General features: G+C 41.4%; 1 protein-coding gene across 1 annotated transcript in view; it reads right to left on the bottom strand.

The window, feature by feature from the left end:
* Positions 1-895: 895 nt before the first annotated feature.
* The window catches only part of ANO4 (anoctamin 4), a 63,709-nt gene continuing 39,896 nt past the window's right edge, over positions 896-24,708 (bottom strand). Inside the window, exons 12-21 of the mRNA XM_009709512.1 lie at positions 21,163-21,199; positions 18,302-18,413; positions 17,176-17,233; positions 15,567-15,664; positions 11,749-11,891; positions 10,600-10,752; positions 8,779-8,926; positions 6,262-6,381; positions 3,876-3,981; positions 896-1,087 (exon numbers count right to left, since the gene is read on the bottom strand). Coding sequence (XP_009707814.1) covers positions 896-1,087; positions 3,876-3,981; positions 6,262-6,381; positions 8,779-8,926; positions 10,600-10,752; positions 11,749-11,891; positions 15,567-15,664; positions 17,176-17,233; positions 18,302-18,413; positions 21,163-21,199 — 1,167 coding nt within the window. The remainder of the gene's footprint in view (positions 1,088-3,875; positions 3,982-6,261; positions 6,382-8,778; positions 8,927-10,599; positions 10,753-11,748; positions 11,892-15,566; positions 15,665-17,175; positions 17,234-18,301; positions 18,414-21,162; positions 21,200-24,708) is intronic.

Here is a 24,708-nt window from a genome sequence, read left to right as displayed (position 1 = left end):
TATTGTTTTACTTACGCAGACAGGTCTTTAAGACACAGTCTGTCTTCTGTTATGTGTATGGTAACACCCTAATTCCTGATGAGGCCTCAATGTGGTCTTGCCATACAAATACACAGGCAGTTCGGGGCAAGATGCCCTAGCCTGATTTGTTTCCTTCAGAGACCAGACAGTCCTATAGCTGAAAAGGCACTGTTCAAATCTTTAAAACATATTGCCAACTTTTCACAGTATCATTTCCAAATAAATGACCCTACAGTTAGATACTTCTGGCCACATTAAACGCTTGTCTATCTGTCAGCACTTCTGCCCACCTAAATTTTTCAGCTTTATTAGACCAGTTGATTAGACTCACGATCAAGCATCTCCTCCTAAAAAATACTTCAGTATTGTCGGAGTAATGGAAATGGTCCACACACATGACCGTAACTCATGGTAAATGCAGGCTAACATAGGTTAGTCCGCTGTGGAAGAGGGCAACACTGCCATGCATGCGCTGCAGGTGGTGGCCACAGCCATGGACAAGTACTGCCGCGCTGCCAACGCGCAGTCACTGGTCATGAAGTAGGAACTTGGTCATGAGAACGAGCCGTAGGATCACTGAGTTATGTAAAGCACTGTAAGATATGCAACTGCTTTGAAGTTCAGGACCTTGAATTTAAGTCAGGGCTAAAGAGTGCAGAGGTTTAAGCATTGGTCTGATCTGCTCATGCTGACATTAGCTCTGGAGAAGACTAAGCCTTGCAAGACCTTTAATTTCAAAATGTGGGTGCACATGTGCTAAGCGCACACAAGGCTTACTGACTATCCCTTTCAGTGCACTCTCCACTGTAGAAAACCAGGAAATTTTTATAAACAGAATTCCTGTCTTCTTTTAAGCAGTTTCTTCCTCACCCCATCATGGCCACTCATTGTGATAAGATTTTCCATTCTTCTTCCTTTCCTTCCGCTCTTTCTGCAGACGTTCTAGTTCAGCTTCATACATCATTTCCTGAATCAGGTACTTTTCTCTCCTCATCCGATCTCTCAGGTCTTTTGGGAGATCTGGGATTAAGTAGGAAATCAGGTGCTTTATGCAAAAGACAAGGTGCTGTGAAAACAAAAAAAGGATGAAAAATTAAAATCTTAGAAGAAAACAAGTACTTTCCATATCTTCCGAAAACCCTCTCCTTCCAATTCACAAAAAGATGCTGTTAGAACTAAATCCACTACTAAATTTGAAGAAACCAAGCCATTAAGTTTTTCCCCACAAAAACTCCAGCCAAAGTCAGTGGAGTATGGATTGCAGCAAAGGTTATGAGCAGCTGGCTTCAAATAAGGCCTCAAAACTGTCGTATGACCTGTGTGTCCAAACCCCTGAGGTCACGATTTGCTGTAAGGTTGTTTGGGCAGGGGCTGGTATTACTGCGTTGCTCTGCAGGAAGAGGAGGATCGGATGATACAATACTTTCCTGTTGCCAGAAAATCCTTGAGTCAGTATCGGAACCGATGAATTACCTATGCAAAACAAAACGCTTTTTCTTATACTGTGTCTCTCATCCAAAGACATAGTCCCATTTACTAAACATCACAATTAAATACGAGGTAACTGATCCTTTGTCCCTCATGTTTTAGGCATGCCACAGCAAAGCCTGAGTGTGATGGGGGAGGATTGCTTGAGTGTCCTTTTTTGTTTGATCAAAGACCCTGCTTGGAGATTTACTCACTCCACTTGAGAGGAGGAGCAGAGAAACAGAAAAATCCTCCATCTCAGAAAGGACACTCATTCTAGATTGGAGAAATAAAGGTACTCCTTCTTCTCCAAGCAGAACTCTTCCTTTGAAAGCCACTGGAAAGAGAACATAACATGTTTTCCCATATATTCTTCCCTCATGAGAAATAAACCTGCATTACTTTAATTGTTGCTTTTTTTGCCAAACCTAAAAAAAGAAAAAAAGCTTCTTCTGTCAGTTTAGCCTGAACAAATAATTCCTTTTGCAGGGATAGGAAATACTTTGGTTTGTTTTTGAAGGAGGACAAGATAGCCCAAATAACCACACCCACAGTGCCAAAAAGATGTCTGAGCTCAGGTAGTTACTTAATTTATGAAAAAACCTACCTTGAGTCACTTATCTTTTAGCGCAATCTTTTACTGTAATTGCTGTAGCAATCACAATACACCCATTAGTGTTTTCCACAGAGAAAGACCGTCATAGTTTCTGCTGCAATTATCTTTCTGATTTCATAGACAGAGGTAAGGAACCAGTTTGCAGTGCCAACCAACAGTGGTCCCTGTGGTGGGAGACAGCTACCAGCCAGCCCATGGCTTTGGTTGGGGCAAAGCAAATTCAAATCTCCTGTGCAAGTATTGCGCAGACACAAAAAGCTACTCCACAGCAGGTCGCAAAGTTGGCTGGGCACTGAGACTCATTTTTCAGGGCTGATTTTTCTTGCCTCAGTTATCTTTGCCCTTATGCTGTGCTGCCTTTATGCCAATCCTGTATCAAGGAGCCAGGCTCTTTTCAGTCTTAAAACTGCTTAGGTTGACCTGCCAAGGCCACCTCTGTAGTCCTTTTTGGAGACAGATACCCTGGCTCTCAGTAAGGACAGCTCAAGAAACAAAGGAAGAGATCAAGCCCCGCAGGCCTCTCTCAAATCTTTCTTTCTGTCTTTCCCTTAGTGTTTCCCTGAGCGTGGCAGAGATGAGGGAAGAGCTGATCTCCTTAGGACCAACCTCTGATGAGTTAGCGCAGAGTAGAGGAAGGAGAGAGCCCAACCTGCAGTGCCGTATTTCTCCTTCGTCTGGAAAGGGCTCAAAATGGCAATCAGGGGGAATTTACTGCAGACCTTGGGCTTCCGCTGAGCCACCAAGATATCTCTATGCAAGAAATAATCTAGGAAATGTTTCCCCTTCACCTTTCCTCTAATTCAAATGCTTCTGTTTTGTGATACAACGAGGTGCTTTGAAAGCTCGGTTCAGAATGAATTTACACAGTAACATGAGTCAGAAATGCAGTATGTGCTCATGAACATTATGCCAATAATTTATGGTGATTATGGCTTCCATATCTGTGTTGGATGTCGCGTTGCTATGATTTCAGAGCAGAGGACTGAGTAAAGAGTTTTTAAAAATCGTTTGTTCCCTGTTTGGCTTCTCGTGTAAAAGGCATTTCAGTGCAAAAGGCATTTCAACCTGCTTGTGCTGAAGAGATGTTGAGCCCCTGGCAGGGATATTCAGGCACCTGAAATGCAGGCCTTAAGAGCTGCATTTTGTTTTGTAAATGATCTCACCTTATTTACCTACCCTCCTGTCTCTCTTTTTCAAAATCAGCATAGGAATACCAGTCATGTGAAGCTGGTATTATCTTCTCCGGTTTATCTTAAAGATTTCTGAGATACTGACAGTAAGTACTAATATTATGAACATTGGCAAAGGTATTGAATCTTTGTGACGCTAATCATTCTAGGGAAATGAACGGTAGTGAAAAAAAGAGAAAAATGCTAGATGTGTAAATACTGTAACTTAAACTATCTTCGTTTTTCAATTGTTCAGATTTCATCTTTCCTTCTCATGTTCCTTCACACACTAGTCAGCACATGGCTCCCCAGCCTAGACAGGTTATGAATGCCAGACCTCAGAAAGTAAATAAAAGCTTCATTTATTTCCTCTCTTTGCAAGTCACTGTTAAAGTTTTCAAAGTGCTGCATTCCCCTTTTTGTTAGAACCTAAATACCTGTGACTGTTCAGAAAAGAGATCTGAGAATACAAAGCACAGTATAAAGAGCAGAAACTACCACAAAAAGCTCAACAGCTGCCATCACAGATCAGCCCAATGAAAAAGCTTCACAGGGAAATTTGTTTCATTTTGTTGTTTTTGACCACCAGAAAGGTCACTGACCTCAAATACAATAATGAAAGCCAGCCGCGCTGCTAAGACATGCCAGAACTGCAGCGTGTAACCGTAGGGCGCTGGGGAGTGAGGAGGGTCTCGGTAGTCCCTGTACCTGAAAGACAAGCAGAGTACGGTAGTTACTAGGTCTCAGTAACGTAACTAGAGATATCTATTGGGAAAGCTGGATCCAGGAATACTCCACAATTACACTAACAAATCATGAATCTGTTTAAGTCGCACATTCTGGAGTCCATTTCTACTAGCAGTATGTTATTCCAAAATACTATTGCAGAAACTTAATTTAAAAGTATTGTAAAAATTGTTTTCTCCTTAATCTGTTTCCTAGATGGTACAGAAAACCCACTATAAAAAAATACTGAAAATACCATAAGCTTGATCTCTAAGTTAGTTTTAAGAAACTAAAGAAAACTCAGATGAGCAAGAGAAATAAACAGTTATTTCATCTCTATAATGATCTGTATTTCTCCCTAAAGGTTCACCTTCTTTGATTGCAGAGGGTGCTACACAAAATGAAATAAACTGTCTTGACATCTTAGTCAGCAACAAACCTCTCTTAAATTGTAGTATCTCTAGTGCAAGTTCTTAAAACTGAGATGATCTTCCTTTCTGCAAGCAGCATTCTGACTTCATAGTTTAGGACATTTTACAATACCCTAAGCATCCTGAAAACAGAAGTCCCTGGACCAAGTCCCAGGTCAGTAACGTCTCCTTTTTGTACTTGCTAGGAACCACGCACTACACATGAATAAACGGGGAAACCTTTTATAAACAACCAGAATAGCATGGCACCATCTGGGTTCAAGAGGAGTGGAAGTTAACTGAATATGGCCAGTGTTCTTGGTTCAGACAGACTGCCTTCCTGGAAAAACACCTACACTATCGCACAGCGGAACAGACTATTTCCTTACTTCACTATCAGTATTGGCTTGAAGTGCAATTAAAATGACTAATGTTTTAGCAGAATTCAGGTGGGTTAAGTAGCTGATAAACTCAGCTAAAGACAGACAGACAGATATTCCTTTTCTTTCAAGGGCAGATATACATAATAATTCGGTGTCCCCCAAAAGAACAGATTTATCTTCTGGAGATTTATGGCACCAATTTTAATAGTGTTCTGTTTATGGGATATTGAGGGGACAATTTTTTTTTTAATAGGATTTCCACCATCACCTTTAAGTAGCAGCAACCTCATGCTTGAAGTTGGGGAAGAAAGGAATTAAAGAGGGGGAAGAGAATGATCAGAATTACAAAACATTATTAAATGGTGCTCTGGCAAACAACGTGGAATGCAGTATTCTCAACGTGGTTCTGCTCCACGGAAAATGTTATCTATGGATTTAACATTAGGATGTCCTTTCTGCCAAAGAAGTTGCAACAGTCTCAAGTATCAGTTAGTTAAACGAAAGTATGAATGCCACTCCCCCCTTCATTATGCTATACCACTTAAACTTCTTGTTAATAAAAATGTCACAATATCACAAAGTATCACTCATTTTTGCTGTATTACAGAGCATCTTTTGTTCTTTAGGCACTCATGAAAGGATATTTTAATTCTTCACAGTGAACTAAGTGTATCTGCAGCTACCAGGACTCATGCTTGTAAACCAATGTTGCAATAAAAAAATGGTAGCTGTATTTGTTGTTTGGTATTTTCAGTTGGGACCCTATTTAAGACCTTTATGTAGATCCTTGATCCTTTGGACCATTAAAATCAATCAGGTGCAAATCTGTCATTACAGACTAGTGTCAGACTGCCAGTTCTCCAATCTGTTGGCTGAGGACGAAGACATACAGACAATTCACTGCTCATTTTATTTTGATTCAAACCACAGGTACACCATTATTAATAATAATTACACCTGTAAGTAATGACATAAACATATTAACCATTTAACAATTAGGAAGTGCTGGATTTGAGGTTTGGTAAAGGTAGCTTAGGACAGACCCTGTCTGTGCCTGGTAGAGCTGTGAAATCATCATTCAGTGTGCTCACTTCTGTGCAACCGTGACTTCCTTGTGCACGTGCTATGATATAATCTGATTACAGTTTCATCTCATCGGTACCTAAGTAATCAGTCACCTATTACTGGCTCTTTGATACAGTATTTCTCCACAATGGTTGTGTCTGATTCAAGCCATGACACCACAGAAATCCTGCATTAGGAACACCTGCCAGATACCCACTTTTTGGCTTCTCCTGTACCTAAGGAAGGAATCAGGCAGGTAACAGCCAAGCAGTACCATAAGCACGTCCCTGTATAGCACAGTCAATTCTTTCCATTCCTGTTCCTTAAGTTCTGGAAACTAGTTCCAACCCCAAATTTATCATGACACTTCTTAAAGCAGAGAGGTATTTTGATCAGACACTTACCTGCAATATTTTAATGGCGAACCAGAGAATTCACTTCCATTTGATGTTGGCTCTGAACGGTTTTCAAAGTCAGACACCAGAAATACTGATAAACTGGCATTAACATAGCCAACCATACACCTAGAGGGGAAAAAATCCTGTAGTCAGGACACAGCAAGGTTCTTCCATTAACTGGGGTACCCAGGAGGATGTTCTCTGGGTTTCATGAAATCCACAGTACAACTGTGATGCTTATTAATATTTGAAAGGGATAGTGAGGCAATATAAAAGAAATGCTCAAGTAGGTCAGATGGACAATAAAAATGAAGCAATGGTAGATTTCTATGGGAGAAGAAATGGTGAAGACTGAGACTGGTTACTTTTGAAAAGAAAAGTCACCTAAAAGGTGACCCAGCGGAAGCAGAGAAAATAATAAGTAGCATGAGGAAGATAATCAGAATATTCCCACTGTTACCCTGACGGTACTAGCACAAAGGGACATTAAATCAGACGGAAAGGTAATACACTTAAACCACCTTTTTACAAAATGTCCAGTTAATCAGAGGAACTCAGCACTAAAAGATCCCAGGGTGGCTGAGTGCCGGGAGGGTCAGGCAGAGTTCGGAGAACACCGAGGACGAGAATGTGCATCGCCTGCCGAAGGGCTGTGGGAATCCCTAGAAGGCTCAAGTGTGCTGTGAAGAAAGCTGAGAAGAGCTATGGCAAGTGTATTGTGCTGCTCACTCTGCACTGCCCAAGCACAGGTAAGTCTAGGCACGCCGCGCAGCGTGGTGCCGATCACAATGCACAGTAAAGGTTGGTTTGTTTTTTTTAACTATGGATTTTACAGTCTTTGAGAAATTACATTTAAACACCATCTGGCTTTGTCTCAAAAGCTCCATGCTGATTGGATTTGGAACTTAATTTAATCACAATATTTTTCTAATATCACTGAGTGTCATATGGATCTAATACCTACAGATGTATTTTGAAAGAAAAAAGCACCTCTCATTTAAGTTATTCAATAGCGGATTTTCTTGACTCCTTAATTTGAGAAAATTCAATATTCCTGTGGATTTTTGAATAGCTTCTTGCTTTTGTAACAGTACTCATTAGTAACAATATCCAGAAAGCTGACATAAATAGTTTTTATCCAAGCTGGCTCCTTCAAAGGATTACTATCTGATGGTTTCATCTAGAAATTCACTTAGAAAAGCAGCAGAAGTGTGAAAACACTGTAGAAGAGGTCTGTGAAAAGATGGTAAGAGCTTCCTCTGTGAGCCAAGCTACTTCTCCTATGCAGAACTAGTTTCAAAGCCACTGAGTCGTATTTAAGTCCTCATAAAACCAATGTTTCTAAAGGTGTTGTTTTTTTGAGCACAGTGGTCCTGAGAAAATCAGCAGCAAGGAAAATCGCTGACAGTGCCTCAGTGTCCTATGGATCTTCATAATGGCACAAGCAGACTGGCACCAGACCAAACATTTAACCTGGGAAGGGACTTTAACTCTTCATGAAAATGAATGGAACATTTCCCCTGGCACTGACTAAAATGCCAAACTCCTTGCAGGACAGCAAGTTAGCAGCACTGCTCATCAGGAGCTGCCACACCAGCTGCCCTTCTTCCGTCAGTATGATTAAATAGTACTGACAACCAAAAGACGGCAAAAAAGTAGCAACAGAGGAACTAATTTTCTGCAGCAGGGAATAAAAATCAATCTGCCATATGTCTAATAGCAGAATGTAAGCACTCTGTCACTGCCTACTGTTTAGCTTGGGTTACTTTGAACAGTAGGGTCTTTGCTAATGGTCCTGCTAGGAGATCATTTGCAAACAGTGTCTATTTGTGTTCGGCTGGATTCAATGACCTTCCCCAAGTCCAACAGCCTAGATTTTACAAGTTGCCACGTAGCAGCTGTACTCATACTTGCTGGTAGTGTGCACATGCTAATATAATCTCAGTGTTTAGCAACACTGAAAGAAAATCCACTTAGGCAGCAGGGCTTCAGTTCACAAATGTCTCCTGAAAGATTTAATCTAAGGATCCTAGTTTTAGAAGAAAAACAAATTTCTTTGCTCTGTAAGTATATCTTGATTTATTAGTTGGGAATTGCTTCCTCTTGTTAGACACTACCTTTTTTGAGCAATACATGCTGAATACTACATCAGGAAAAAAAGTCTAGTGAATAAGTTTAAAACGCTCATTAAATCTGTAACTGATAAATATCAGCATTGCTCAGAATGAAAAGAGGGTTATATCCATGTACACCAGCTGAGAAGTGCAGCTTGTGCAGCATACTGTTACGCACACCAAATCTCTGTAACAGCTCTGCTATGTTTTCCTTGCATTAACGTCATAAATTATAGACACTCAGGAACCCATTCTGCAAAGCATCAGTATCTATGGCTGACATCTGCTACCTAAGCACAAACAATAAGGTTGGGTAAGTGGAATCAGAACATACACAGACAGTACTGCTGAATCTATTCAAGTAGTAAGTTATTTTCATGTGCATCTGTTCTCTCAAAGAAAAGCTTACTTTTGTCCAGCTTCTCCTTGGCCAGCACAAGGTCCATATTTGTAAGCATAAACGAGGCGAGGGATGAAATCTGACGTCACAGCTATAACAAATGCATTTGTGATAACGGAAAGAATTCCAATGCCTTCCAGGATCCCGTACCAGATTCCTGTTCAACAAGGAGAGTATGTTAGCTCCAGGAAAAACAAGAATCCAAGTGCCTGAGATACTGCATGTTCTGAAGCAGCTGTCCTCACCACCCAACGTCTTTTTATGTAGTTTCTACCTGAGAGTCTCTGAGTAAAAATAATTTTTCTTACTGAACAGCAGAATCACAGTGGACCAGATTTCTGTTCCCACTGGGTGGGAATTTTGTTTATCCTGCAAATAATCTCAAGGAAGCCACAAAAATGCTCACGGAGGCCTTGGCTCCATCAAGCCACATAACCACGTGAGCAGTTTTAAGAAACACTGTAAGCCTCCCTGCTTATGACGATGGCTATCCAGCCTTTGAGGAGGCTCTGCCAGGGCAGCCACGATTACACACAATCCACGATCTGCCTGTCCCAGGGGCCTTGTGTGTAACTCGTGCATGTACCTATCGGCATCAAAACCTTCATGGCCTGCTAACGCTATACAATGGCACACAGCCCCCAGGCATCACCTGGGCCTTTTCGGCCATCCTCAACTGTCTGACAGATCTTGTGGTACTGGCACACACCAACTCTGGTCGTGAGGAACCATCACTGAGAACCACACCAGAGGAAGGCCAGACAGACCTGTTGATTTTAATGAGACATCAAGCTGTCCCTGAAAAGTCTGCTGAATAGGGAGTGGATGCAACTTATTTTGAGAAATCACATCTGAATTGGCCTGAAAAAAAAATAATCGGTTTTTCTGTGTTTTTATTATTTTCATGTTATATAACTGTTTTTTTCAGGAATTATGTCTGCAGCGTATGCTGTGTATGGGCTGATGTACCTAAACTCATAGATCCACACTGTTCAAATGCAAAGCTTTATTCACACACAGACTTTAGGTACGTGGTAGACCATTCTGAGCGCACAAAGCCTGGCCTTCTGCTATTTCATGGTGTGGGCTACTGGTTTTTGCAATGCAAAGGGACAGCGAGGTATCCTATTTCCCCCTCTAAAGACACCAGGGATTCAGCATTAAGCAGATGACTTTGTTTTACAGAGTCCTTCCTAAAGACGTTCTGCTTTTGCACATCACAAGCACAGAAAAGATTTATAGTCAAACCATGTTCAGAGAGCCCTTGCAGTAGTGTGTGGCTGGGTGAGCTCAAAGTTATGTGAACCCTGTGTTTAGCAATGTAGGTGTGCCTCGCTGACAGCAAGTCATCTCTCGGGATGTAGACCCACCCTGTCTGATCCACCAGGGACCCGGTGGGCATAGCCCCTGAGTTGCAGGGGAGCTTGTTTTTGGCCAGGTAAATATAAAACACACAGGATAGTGGCAGCTTTAACTTGACTTTCATGTTTCAGCTGCTCTGCCTGGTCATTGTATTCAAACTGAGTAGTGGCATGTGTTCACACAGTCTGTCTGCCACAAGGAAAAACCTGCAGAGAACACTGATCACTTCATTAAAACATCTTGGCTGTTAAGTCACCTGGAAAATCATTAAAGGACATTTTCCAATTAGACCATTAATTGCCAAATCAGATTGGTATCAGATGCTTGAAGCTTTTTGCAACAATCAAATTGTGTGTTGTTAATAGGGAAATGACTGAAAATACCTTAATCTGCTCTTACTTGAAGTAGTCAATGCTTTGCCTTAAAAATAACACACACACATAATAAACACACATACAAAGAGCTCACCTATATCTTTGGCTCTTGAAGCTAAAGGTCTTCTCCACTGGGTAACAAATTTGTATGCATCAAGCCGAATTTCAATAATATTGTTAAGTAAGGCCAGAAGCGGTGCCAGTGGAAAAGCTGCCACAAAAATGGTTGTGAACCCAAACTGAAGAACTAGGAAAAAAAGGAAAGATCACAGCATAATTGTTAAAATCAAGGCCTAAGATACTAAATAATATATGCATAAACATTACATATAAACATACATTTTTATTATGCCATACCATACAATAGTCTAGTGACACTTGTACAGCAATTCCTTACCAAAACTTCAGAGCAAGGATGACAAGAACAAATGCACATCTGTCCCTGCGATGGACAGCAACATCTAGATTTTGTAATTTGGAGCCAAGTTTGTGGGTGGACAAACTGTGCTTTTAGAAAGGGACATTTTTACCCCAGCATCAACCAGGATCTCTCAATACCTGCAAAGATTAGGGCTGAATACATTCCTTTTTAGAGTACAGATGGGCAGCAGTCTGAAACTTTGTCTAAGTTGCTAGAGGGAGGTTTTCAGACCACCAAATTTCCCATTACTTTGAAGAGAATTGTGTGGGAGGGAAAAGAAAAAACCAATCATGACACATGCACTTCAGTCATACAGGGCAAAAGTTCCTGTCCTTTAACGTTTCTTTGAGCAGTTATCCTCCCCTCTCCTCTGGGCAGAGCAATGCCTTTTGGCAGCAAGCTACTTTACAAATGTGAAGTAGTAAATGATGGTGATTTTTAAATGCGAACAAGCATGCAGGTCTGTACCATGCAGTTTAAAAATGAAAGCCCAAGGGAACTTCCTTTAGTAAATAACAGCAAAGTTCTTCAGAAGTATATGCAGGTGAGGAGGTGGGCTCTGGTTTGGAAAATGACCTTCCCCACACAAAACCAGAATGTTTCATAGATGTGAGGTTAGCAAACCAGCAGCAGTGTGGTTAGCTACATTTGGTTCTTACAAACTCACTCCCATTCCTCACCTGACCTGTGAGAATGAAAACCATTTTGCAGCCTCTTTAGCTTCATACAGCAATAATTAAAAGAATACACCAGCCCACATCAACAAGAAAGCAACAACATTAAAATCTAGTGGAAGAGAGAGAACAAAGGTCAGTGCCATACTCATTTCTAGGTATTCATCAAAGAGTCCATAAGCATTCATAGGTTGCAGATTGTAGTCCTTCTCCCACTGTGGGAAGCTTGTTTTTCTCTGTGCGCCATACTCTTGTCGTAGTTTTCTCCTGGTCCACCAGTTTTGAATGAGCCTACATTTTCAAATGAATTAAAGAAACAAGGTAAATAATATTAGTGGCTATTTATCACAAAATTGGAAGAGGCTAAGTGTGCGCAACATACCTTGCAAAATTAATTTCCTAATGCACGGGAAAATAGAGCATTAGTAACACATGTGGCCAGTAACACGGCCTAATAGGTATGAAAACAGATACAGCTGATGGACTATAACCCAGGCCTAGACGCTGTTAAAATGGTGGAGGGATTTTGACATCTTTTCATTATTTATTTGCCTTCTTTTTCTCTACACAGAATGGCAAACCACTTCAGGGTCTGTTTATATGGCAGAAAGCAATGCTGTGTGGAGATAGCTGAGCTCTAATTGAGAAATCAGTGAACTGAGTGCTAATGCTGCTTGGTCCCTTCCTGTGTGCAAGCCGGCATCTCTGTGCGGCTCTACAGTGAGCAGGCTAGCAGTCCCCGGGCAATCCGGGAAGGGAAAAAGCAACTGTGAATGGTGTCTGCAGCCAAACATCGAGAGGACCAAAAGGCAGAAGGAAGCATGTGGACTACTGACAACGTGTGGTGGCCGAGAGGTGGACGGCTGACACGAGAGCTATCTCCATCTCAAGAACTGAGGGAGCTGTGCTGGACTTCAGGGGGAAGATACCCTTCCCGAAGATACCCATGTGTAGGGGTACTGTGGGAGGCACTGAGCCAGAAGGCAAATGAGTGCCCACATCCGAAATAAAGACCTTTGCCTCTCCAGGTCAGGGACTTGCACTGGTTTGGCCAACAAAGGACACAAATTACAGTTAGTATAGAGAACAAAAAAACTCCATGATAGAGATTTTCACTGAAGTTGTGGCTGTCCCCTTCATCTCAGCAAGACGGAAGGTGATGGCTCACTCCAATAATTTAATCCTTTTCCTGACTGTGCTTTGCTTCTTCCCTTCACAGTGGCCTGGTCTGGTCCGTGAATGGTAGGCAAATGGCCATTGGATTTGGATAAGCGTTTGGCCAATTGCTTGTTTTCTTAAAGCTTAGAGATTATTTTTCCATTCAGGCCATTTACCAGAGAGGTTATAGCTTTTCCTGTCTTCCTTAAAGAAGTGCAGGTACAGCTGAGTGCAGGACATTAAAATCTAGAGTCTAGAAGTGCAAGAAAAAAATGTAGAAGTACAAGCACGGACTTGTCATGGACAAGCCACAATTTGGAAGTACAAGAAATTATTAAAATAATTGGTTTTAGCAGCTTGCAGCCAGTCATGTGTGTAAAAAGGCCTTTCCTGTGAATGACCATGGCTGTGACTGATGAACTGTGGGACAGTTAAGGGCACATCTTTGCAGTCCACAGCACCCTTTGGGGCTTTGCCTCTCATGTCCTGCCCACAAGAAAGTGAGGGGGCTGAGAACTGAATTCCTGCAAAGGCAGCAAAGTGAGGGGTGAAGTGGGTGGGAGACCAATACACTGAGACAGATCCCGGCTAACTTCCTCCTTTGTGAGAGGGGAACCCATAACCAGTGCTACTAAATACCTCAGGCTCCTAGTAAAACTCAGAGCGATGCCGTCTCCGGATTTATGTGTGAGCCAAATGCAAGCAATGTGATATAATGTGGTTTCAATACAGATGTATGTTTTTCTTCCAAGAAAAACATCAACTTGAAATTGCAGTTTTCCACCCAAGAATGAAGCAATAATTTATACTTTGTTTCTTAGTTATTGCAAATGTCTCCACGCAGGAGAGGAGAACTGACACACACTTTCAGAGGTTCCCAGGCAGTGTTTGCACGAAGCAGAAGAACCACTCTGACGTGCCAGTATTTGTATTAAAAATGTAACCGCTAATCAATCAGTGCTCTAACACACACCCTAGGGCCTCTCCCCGATAGCTTCGAAACCCAGTTTTTAACTCCCAGGGAGAAATTTCAGAAGAGAGGCCAACGCCACACGTTTGTGTGAGAAATGTGACGGCAGGCGCTGGGGTTGCTGTCACCAAGGCACACCTGGTGGCATTGCCGACTCGCCCTCCGCGCCTCTGCGGTCCCGGTGGGAGCACGTGCCTGCACCCCAGCTGGGCTGCCACCCTGACAGGGTGCCAAAAACCTCTCCGAAACAGGCTGCTGGTGCTCCTCCGCTAGGGCTGTCTGACGGGGAAAGGCTCTCTGCCATCAGCTCTGGCACTGCCCAGTGCGGGCTCTGCCTGTGGCTCGTAGCCCGCATGCGGGTGGAGGTGCAGTGATGTTCTCCTACACACTACAGGATTGCCTCCAAATCCTCTGGCCATCCGCATGGTACTGGCTCCCACCATGCTCTTAGCAGAAATGATCACCTTTTTTTTCACGCAAAAAGGAAATGCACTTGTCTGCAGCATTTCAGGGCTAGCAGGTGGGCTGAAAGGTCTGGAGAGCAAATACATCTCTCATTAGAATAAGCTGAAGCACCTCGCATTGTTGTAACGATCTGTTTTGTGTTGTGATTTTTGTTGTGACCCTAAAGTGAAGAGACTGACTTCACCTGAAGCAGTTTATTCCTATTAAATCACTTGCTCTTAAACAATCTCCTCCTATCTCCTTCAGTCACCTTCTTTAATCCCCTCCTGTGCTCTTTATTAGGTTTCGAAATCCATATTAATAGGTAGCAGAAAGTTCTAATGAAAACTGACAAAAGAGGCAGGGATTGGAAAGACAAGGATCAACGCTGCTGTTGTTCCCTGTCCTCCTCCCCGCCCTCCAGCCCTAACAGCTGCAAAACCCTGGCACGCAGCACTAGGCGCGCGTCCGGGCAGACAGAGCCAGCGAGCTTTGAGCACCTCGACTGCCCGCTACTCTGTGCATCTAAATCATTTACTCCTTTCTCACTACAGCTAGATGTGATCAGCACTGAGGCGGCCTGAAATCGCTCCTGCAACGCCTTTCTGCCGTTCAGGGACCAGACTCCGCACTGGCCCTGCCGTGGGTCCTGCAGCAAAGCAAATCCCTCTGAACTTTGCAAGGGCAAACTTTCTGACAATGTCAGCGCTCTCATATTTTCACACTTGCTAATTTCCCTTGATGACCCGCCACACTATCTCTAGCATCAATGGTCTGTATTAATCAGAGTAAACATGTTCATTAAATACTAATCAATAGGAAATGAATAATCGTGAACTTTTTTAGCTAGGGCACAGCTCAAAAACACCCTGAAGATCACCAGGGAACTTCTCTATATACCAGTCAGTGCATTTTTCTACCTCTGAGAGTGTATATGCCAGCAGGGCATTTTTTCCAGCTCATACCTGCCTTTTCAGGCATCTTTTATCACCTAGCAAGGAGAAAACCAATTTAGAACTTACTGGCACAACTAAAAAATGATACATATGATATTTCTTGTGTAAGGAATACAGCAGTCCTACAGTTATTTTTAAGGAGTTTTAAAACATGGAATACAACTTAATGAAATCAAGTACTTCCCACATATTATTCATTCATTAATACTTATATTACACTTGCACTTTTGCTAGCTATGTCCAGTGTGAAAAAAACAACCCACCCAAACATCATCTATCTCTATATGTCTGGAAATCTGTCTTAGGAGTTCTGTATCCTAGGGGGGATTTCTACTGTAATGACTAGTGTATCTTGCTTTTATGTAAGTGGTCATAAGGAAAGCATAAACTTAGTATTCTTCTGTGACCTATGGAAGCATAGGCATTGTATTTACTTACGGGTAGCCCAGTTCCATGAAATTATTCCAGGTCTGCTTTAACACCATTATAATACCCATTTGCATACAGAGATCAATAAGGCATCCACTAGGGTGGCACTACAGAAAAAAAAGAAACAAAAGGTTAAACAGAGATAATGCTGAGTTTTAAAGCATTTCTTAAAGACTAGAAATGGATAGTAGATAATTTACTTAAAGGAAATTAAATGGCATTTATTTTTTATTATTATATTTTATTATTAGACCTTTTTTTTTTGCACCAAGAAAAGCAAAATCGTAGGGACTACTAATAGTAGCTTCCACCAGCAACTGACCCAACCTGTAACACCTTGCTGTTGCACTTCCCTCCCAAACCTGGTTCCTTCTTCCTCCCATTTCTGCTCCTGCAGAGAGGTGAGGTTCTTTCCCTGTTCTCTGATCCCTCTGTGAGCTGATTCAGCCCAGTAACTCATCAGAAGACTAATTCAGCCAGAAAAAGAAAGAGTTTTCTGCTGATCCACGGAGCTGAATTGGCCCTCACAGGGCTGGACAAGCCACAGCCAGTGCAGAGGAAAAGGAAGGAGCAAACTTCTGGGGGAAGGCTCCAAGGAAGAGCAGAACTCTCTTCTTTTGGCAGCAGCAAGGTGTTAGGTCAGCTCAGCCCCTCTCAGACTTTGGAGGGGTGTTCAGTGAATTTCTGTTTGTCCACTTATCAAGTATTCTTTCCCTGGATGTACAGAATTCTCTATTTCAAAATTAGGATGGCTTTTTCAAATTATTCTTTTTCTTGCTAGTATTGGGATGACCTCTATTAACCAAAATATTTATATATCTAGAAATGTTTGTAAATTTATGTTGGCAGTGTGAGACCTGCATTTTCTACTTGCCATTTGTCATGTATTTGCAACGTTGTTCCAGTTACTCAGCTGTGAAGCAGGAATAAAACATGGGATCTGAGTGTGCAAATAGCAGCACTAGAAATCACGACTGGTCCAGAAACTGCTGCTGTTCACCTTCAATTACTGTCAAATGGTTTTTGAGTTCCGAATGTATTTGCCAAAAAATGGGATTGATCCTTCAGTGACTTGCAAAGCCAACCTCTCCAAATCCATTGCTCTCCAAATCCATTTGGTTTTATCCACATGGAACATTACACCAGTGGCTCTTTTGGGAAGCTTGTTCAGTTGTTTTGGTCAACTTTCAAGTACATTTTATGTGGATGGATTTTTAAGTTACTATTCTAGCTCCCTGATCAGCAAGGCTAGAAAAGCTGAGAAGAAAGGATTTTTTTTTTTTAGAAGCAAAAATTTGTCAGATTCATATCTGACTTTGATTCATTTCAAGGATGAAATATTTCCAGTGTAAAAATGTGAGCAATGTTTAAAACATTTGTTACCACTATCCAAATGTGATGCAAACACCAAAACTGCTAGCATTGAAGAGTGCATATATATCAATATGTAGATCTTTTTGTAGCAGATGGTAGTGTCAGTAGTGTGGAGTTAGACAGCAACTGAAAACCCAGTAACACACTCAAAAATAAATAGACAGAGTTACGTGTCTGCCTCTGCTTGCATTCACTGCATCTGTGGGCAAGCAGATAAATCAGTGCGTAGTTAGCGAACACTCACCTCTTCCAGTCTCCACCGGTTTATCAGCCTTAAGTAGGCACCAGGGTGTCCTGTAAATCTTTAACACAGGAATATACATCAACTAGGTTGTGTTAGCAGTCTGCTCACAGTAGTAGAAGGAAGCTCACACTCTTGTTTTAATCTAATGTCATCTTAGCTTGATTGATATAACTATAAAAGATGCTATGCTGCAAAACATTTTGGGGGATTCCTGGAATGATTTCCATGAAGGCCTAAGTATATTTTTACTTCCAGTTTTATTTCAATACCAAATACTCTGCTGTTGGATATTCAGCATGTGCAGAGAAGAGAGAAAATCTTAATAAAACTGTTCATGTCAGTCTGGAAAGTGGCTTTCAATTGCCAGTCCATTTCCTTACACCGTAATGCGGGCTGCGATGCCTGCCTTTCTGTGAAATCAGTGAAAATGTTAGTTTTCATTAGGAAAACATAACTTTCTTACTATTCTCCCATGTTTTCTATCAAAATGATTCCCACAACTTCCCACATGTAAATAATCCATACCGACGGATTCTTCTACTCAAGCCTTCTCTACTCAAAGACTCTTATTTTGCTTTTGGGGGACTTACAGAAAGAGACATACAAAAATATATTTTTCATCTTCTGTGGAAAAAAACCAACTGATAGCTCATAATTCACTCTTAACAGTCCAAATCATATAACAGAAGCAGCAAAGTATTCAGGCAGTTGGACTAGATGATCATTGTAGGTCCCTTCCAACCGAACTATTCTATTCTACTCTATTCTATTCTATTCTATTCTCTTCTATTCTGCAAGAAAAAGACAGAATGTTATTTACTTACCTGTACAAGTTACACACATAAAGACAGAGTGAAGTGACCTGCATGTACAGTATGGTGAGATGCATCAGTTCCCAGCAGTGAAATTGTTAATAGTTAGCATTAAGCCAATGTGGTGCTAGGAAATTAAAACTATGTTTGTTTCTGGGCTTTTGAAAGGAAACTAAACCTGCAATCTCTCCTGCTTTGCTAGTATGAAATTTGCCTTTTGAGATGTGTGATAATATGGTCCCATTTTGTTTCATTACAGACAATTTTATTTCTTCTCTCTTCTCCACATATGAGGGTGCAGACACCAATCCTACCTTCCAAGGAAGAATGCTATATAAAAGGTAGAGCTGTTCAAATTGACAAACTGGAAAAGAAACATTTTCAGAGTGAAGCTGTTCTCCCACTCGGATTCAGTACGAGGCTGCTCTGTGAAGAAAGACAGCAGAGTTTCAGAGGTTTAATCAGATTAACAGTGTCCCTTGGCACAGAGGCTGCACACACCTATCAGAGCTGGCAATGTATTTCTAAATTAGCCTGCAGATTTCAAAATACAAACTCACAGAAGAAATTGTACCCAAAAGCAGCACACAGCAAGTGAGCTTGTAAAGACTTAGAAATTTCTTCTGATATCTGGGTATGTATATTCCCAGGAGACTGTAAGACAGTGGTCGAGATAATGTGGATATTAAACAGCCCTCCTGGATTCCTGCGTGCTTTACAGGCTCAGGCTCTCCTCTTGTTTCCTTTTCTGCCACCTACCATAATGACATCGCCACAAAGCACACCACCACAAGCTACGTAAGCGCCTTTTTGCTAGAGATGTCGCAGTGAACTGGAGCAAATCCTCCCTGTAATTCTGTTTCATGGATCTGCCCACCATGCTGGCACCTCAGGACTCTACACAGGTACCAGGGGAGTGCCACTGCATGAATCCCGCTCCCTGTCCCAGAGAACTGATCGCAGATGTCTGGGAAAAAGTATTTTGCAATGGATGGGGTAAGGCAAATGGGAAAGACATACTCTCCTCTTCAGGTAGGCCCTTAATCTCCATCTAAAGAGACATCAAGACAGAAGCTAACAAAACAACTTTTACACCAACACACCAGTACCATGTCCTGGAACTACCTTCCGGTTGGCAGGAGCTTGTTATTAGTCAACCATTGCCATGAATGGGACTCCTCTTCAGGTAGGCCCTTAATCTCCATCTAAAGAGACATCAAGACAGAAGCTAACAAAACAACTTTTACACCAACACACCAGTACCATGTCCTGGAACTACCTTCCGGTTGGCAGTCAACCATTGCCGTGAATGGGAGTTATCAGAGGAGAAGTGGAGGTACTAACAGTGATTTGATTTTGAGTATCATAATTGTAGTACTCATATACTACTTCCAAAGGAGTCGTCAGTAAACTACTGGAAATATAGAAAACAACAATGATAAACTACAGTCTCTTTAATTAGAGCTCCCCTACCTATGAGGAAATTTCAAACAGATGCATCAACAAAACCATAAAACAGACCATAAATGAACAACTGTGTTAGTGATTTGGAAATGCCTGTCAAGAAACCCAAGTTTATGTGTATGCCAGTACATACTATTTAGCTAAGCAGAAAGAAATAAAGCATCGTGGATTTTTGATGCCAGTGTGTGGGAAGGAGAAGTTTGACTTTAAGAAGGCAGCTGCAGCTGAAGCTTTACTAATATGTCCGTCAGAGACAATGGCAATGCTCTGGAGAGGCACGGATGTGAGCTCTGTAAAAGGCGATGCAAAGGCTGCAGAAGGACAACCTGAATGTAGCTTTGCTGCCAATCCCGCTCAGAGCTTATTACACTGATAAAGATCGTTCAAACCAAATCAGCTACTTAGGCCATCAGAGTAAAAAGCACAACACAGCCTGAACACGGTCAGAACAGCTTGACCCGCTGGGTTTTCACACAAATGCTTTCTGCACAGGCTACAAGAAGCAGACCTACCTTGATCATAACCTGGCAGAAAGTAATCAAGCTTCAAGGTCTCTAGACCATATCTTACTGTCCCCAGGGTGTCACAGGGAGTAAAAGGGCATAGCCTGTGCAAATGACATACTTGAAAATCATATTTCTCAACTGTAACTAGCAGGTATCTTTTCCATGGATACAGGATGGCAAAAATATTTTAAATTTACAGCATACAAATGAGGACTCTGGGTCTACTAAGAAACAACAGAATAAAATGCTATCTTACACAGACGTGCTTTGAATACATCACCTATGACTTCCCAGATGTAGAAAAGCCCTGACACTAGCTAAAATCAGCTGTGCATTTCCTCTGAGTAGACACCAAAATCTGCCCACCTGGTCCAATATACCTGACTGAACATCATCAATGTACACAGGTATCCAGAAGCTCAAAATAATCTCGTCAAACCACTTCTACACATGCCATAATATGGTTCACTTAACAGGCCTTCAACAAGAGTTTCATTTCAGGCTTCTTGACACTAAGGAGCCCTTTTTGCCACCAACTATGGCAATCTTCCAGCATAATCAGGATCTCTAGGGACTCTGCCTGTGCCACAGATACATGAGCGATAGCCTATTGCTACCCCAGTGACAGTACATGCTGTCCTTAGAAAACATGTTGTCCTTACTCTGGCATAAAGATCACGTTTATGGGTGAGCTGAAAAGATTACTGAAAATTAGAACACTCTTGGAGCTTAGGCATTGGTAGAGTTGATGACTCACCTAGTTATCTTCCCTCCAAATTACTGCCTCTCTTAAAGGCATATGTTGGATAGTCAATAATCACCTTAGTGTCGAGTTCTAAATCTGGCTTCCAAAAGTGATTCCCCAATTTCCAGGTCTTCACAAAACCTGGGGGTTGTGAGTGCTGAGTCTCTCTGAAAACTCATGCTTTTTTTCCCCCAAGGTAACAATTTGTTTAAGTTCTTACAAGATAAGGGGTTGGAAGAACCAAGCATGGCAGGTGGGTGATTGCTGTCACCCCGACTGAATGGCACTATAGCTTCGTTAATATACTCCTTTATTATAAACCCAAGAAAAACATTAATTCCTACAGATTGCAAATTAACCAGGATTTTTTGTATTTATACAGACAGTTCAAACGCTATCACAATGTAAGGACCAAAAAATCAGTACTGTATCATTCAATCTTGTATTTAACATTGCTTACCTAAATTTGTCAGGAAAAGAGCAACCTTTTCATACAGCTGTAACAGAGAAGAAACAGCCTCTTAGATACATGACCAGCTCAAAAATATCTAACTGCTTTCTAGGTAGACTGACAGCTCTTGCATGTTAAATCTGACATCCACATGGTCTCTGTGATGTTCTGATAATGATGATAATAAAATTATATAGTAATAATACAATAATGATATAATCAAACAAGGAACAGTAATATTCTTAAAGCTCATACTCAGCTCTTTTCATCCACAATATATGGAGAAAAAAAAAGCTGTCACTGTCCCTATTTTACATAGACAGTGAAAAAGGGTGAGGTAACTTTTCCAAAAACACAAAGCAGAACAATAGCACTACTGGGATTTTTGTTTTAGTTACCTGTGGAACATTTATCTCCCCCCCCCAAAAAAATCCCCCTAGTAAGAGCATGATCTGGTATGTTGGGTATTCTGGGCTTTCTGGGTTTGTTTGGCATTTTTTTTGATGAAAGGAAAGGAAAGACACTGGGGAGAGAGGGTTGCTTCAGTGAAAGTCTTTAGTAATCCCCCCCACCAGATACATTTCTTACTCTGAGTCAGTGACCTTGTTCTAAACCCTAAGTGGTACTTTCTGTGTTTAGCAGCTACCATGCTCTCAAACTCTCCAGGAGACTGCTAACTTCATAAAGCTTACAAAAACTAACTTGGGAGGGTTTACACAATTAGTATTTGCAAATGGGTTTTGAACCTATAAAGTACATCACTACCAACGTCAGTACTACTGTAAATTAATACCATGACTTCCATTTGCTTTGAATGAGTCTGGAGCCTGTTCCCACAAAACACTAAACATCCTTAACTCTCACTGATGCCTACAGGGATACAAAGCTCCTCATATTTCAGGCTCAAGTACTTACTTATTCCTAAAGTGCATTATCAGTAATGTTTCTTTTCATTTGCAGTTCTCCTTTTAAACTCTTGCTTAAATTGAGTTATGTACAAGTTACAGATCAAACTGCCTGCTTAAGAACTGGAGTCACCCTGAATTATCTTATCCATGTTGACAACCACTTCTTGCTTAGAATAGCTTTTTGCTGCCTTTGGAGTAAACAGTTTTGTTTCAAGTAATGAAAAAGGTGGTTTCTTCTAGGTTTAAAAGCATCTCTTACGAGCAACTGTAAAAGTGCTAAATGTCTGGGTGGTTTATATCCTGATCCCAGCGGGGAGTGTGCTATTTTACAAATGTACATTGCTCTGCAGAAGGGGGTATCAAAACTGTATTTTGTTGCTATTCCTCCTGGAACAGTAAGACCGTGTTAGAGATTCTGTTAACCACGTCTGGAACTAATTATCTGCACTACTATTCCCAGGGGACCTTTTTTAGGACCATATTTCATTCCATGTTCATATTTTCTGTGGGCGCTATCACTGGAATTAACAGGTTTTGTTAACCTAAGTAAAGCTGATGATTGTTCCCAGGTCAGGCTGCAGGATTATCTGGGAGACAGTACGCTTTCAGGTCATTTCACTTTGTCATGATGGATGTGTCAGTGTATGTACCTAGCCCTCAGAGCATCCAGTCTAGAAGTCACTCGTGGTCTAGACCTTTCCTCTGATGCTTAGAGAGGTTATCAACTCAGGGCAGAATCACTGGTCGTTTTCCAGGCTTCCTAGCAGCGAGTTCCCTACTGCTATATACATCTTGGTCCATTCTGGGTTTATTACTCTATCTTTGCTTGCTTTCCTGCTACTTTTCTTGAGTCACAGTTTGTAGAGAGTTCAACTACCTGAACTGCCCCTGGGGAATTTTTTTTTTCCTTTTTTCAAAAGAAATCCCACTACTGTCCTTCAGTAAACTACATTAATCTATCATGGGAAGTGAGGAATTATGTTCTTAAGTCCTTCTTTTGAAAAGCTCCTGCAGTTTCATGTTTTGGGCATCTTTTGCTTCCGTGAGCTATATCCAGATCTAAGGCTGTGGTGTTTATTGCATGGTAATGAGTACAAGGCTTAAGAAATCCATCTTTGCAGTGCTCTACTTATTTGATGTATTTTAGGAAATAAAACAAAGTTTCTCAAAAGGCACCTTCAAGCCATCTTCCATTATTTTAAAATTTTCTCTAAGCTGCAAAACTCTTTGAGAACCAAATCATTTTGTTTGTGCAGTATTTCTTTGTCACTGCTTCACTGCATATACAATGACTTATATTGAGAGCTTGGAAATGGATGTTGTACTGACATAGACATATATAGTTTTCATTTCTTCTATGCTGATTGTGTGCTCTAGGTGGATTAAAGAAAACTCCCAAAAGCTGCAGATAAGAAACAATAAATCAAAAATAACAAAAAGAAGAGAGCCCTCAGTACAAATTCAGCCAGAGTAACAGCTTCCACCTCATCTTTTTGCCCTTTCTCAGCCTATAGTCCCACCTCAGGGAAAACAGGAAAGTCAACAGTTCTTGACAGACTGTCCTAGTCACCAATCCTGTCTTGCCTATGCCAAAGGGAGAAGTGAAGTCCTGCAGCAAAGCCTCTTGGAGTTTCCTGCTATATAAACAAGGGGCTGTTAAAATTAATTTTTAGATGATGGAAATGCCTGGGATTGCATAGGAAAGTAACTAGTCTCCAAGCCAGCACCTGGAAATGTGCAGGCCTGAAATAACATCTCATACTTCCCCTAGGAAGTAAGTCAGCATATCTCCCGGAGCAAAGCCTAACATGCTTTTTGCAGAAGATGCTTGCTACTGAGTGGGTAGAGATACTCTGCCCTGGCCCCAGTACCTGGATGGTTTGTAGGCTGATCCTTCCTCCCCCTTAAAAATGCATTCTTATAATGTCAGTTGACAAAAAAACTGACAATAAAAGCTCATACACATCTTGCCAAGAGCAACTAATAGAAGACACATTGCTATCACAGCAATATACAGAAATACCTGCATCTCGAGGGAAGGGTGAAACTCATTCCCCATCTAACCTATGCTATACTGTCTCACTGGGGCTGTTACCACACAGAAATTCCATTTTTGTCTTTGTCCCAAGTCTGGTTCCAAACCAGTTCACAAAACAACCTGACCTCGGCCAGTCCCCCTACAACACACTCAGACCAAGTCTCTGGTGTACCCTGGCAAAGGCCATAGGCAGCTCATGGAACAAGTCATGTCTGCTCAAGCCTCATGAAGTTTTCATCCAAAGGGAGTTCTCCTGCGTATGGACATTGTGTCTGTATATGCATATCTTCACTGGTAAACTACTGTGAAAACTGAAGCTGGAATTACTGAAAGTAGTATAAGCAAGAATTAAGCTTGGCCACTCCATTTAAAAATTAACATGAATACACTAATTAAAAAGAAGAACACTAATGAAATGGACTGAAACCTGCAAACATATGAAACAAAAGAGGCAGAGGATGAAACAGAAGTATGGACATGTCTCCCTAAAATATTTTTCAGAACATTAAAACACGCTTTACGTAATGTTTTGGGTTTGGAATTGTACTTTACATAAATAGTGAATGATGCCCATAAACAATAATGCCACGTCTGGCTTAGAAAGACACT

The sequence above is a fragment of the Cariama cristata genome, unplaced genomic scaffold, assembly GCF_000690535.1.
Source record: "Cariama cristata isolate BGI_N322 unplaced genomic scaffold, ASM69053v1 scaffold18180, whole genome shotgun sequence".
Lineage (NCBI taxonomy): Eukaryota > Metazoa > Chordata > Aves > Cariamiformes > Cariamidae > Cariama > Cariama cristata.
This window is presented reverse-complemented; position numbering and strand designations above follow the sequence as displayed.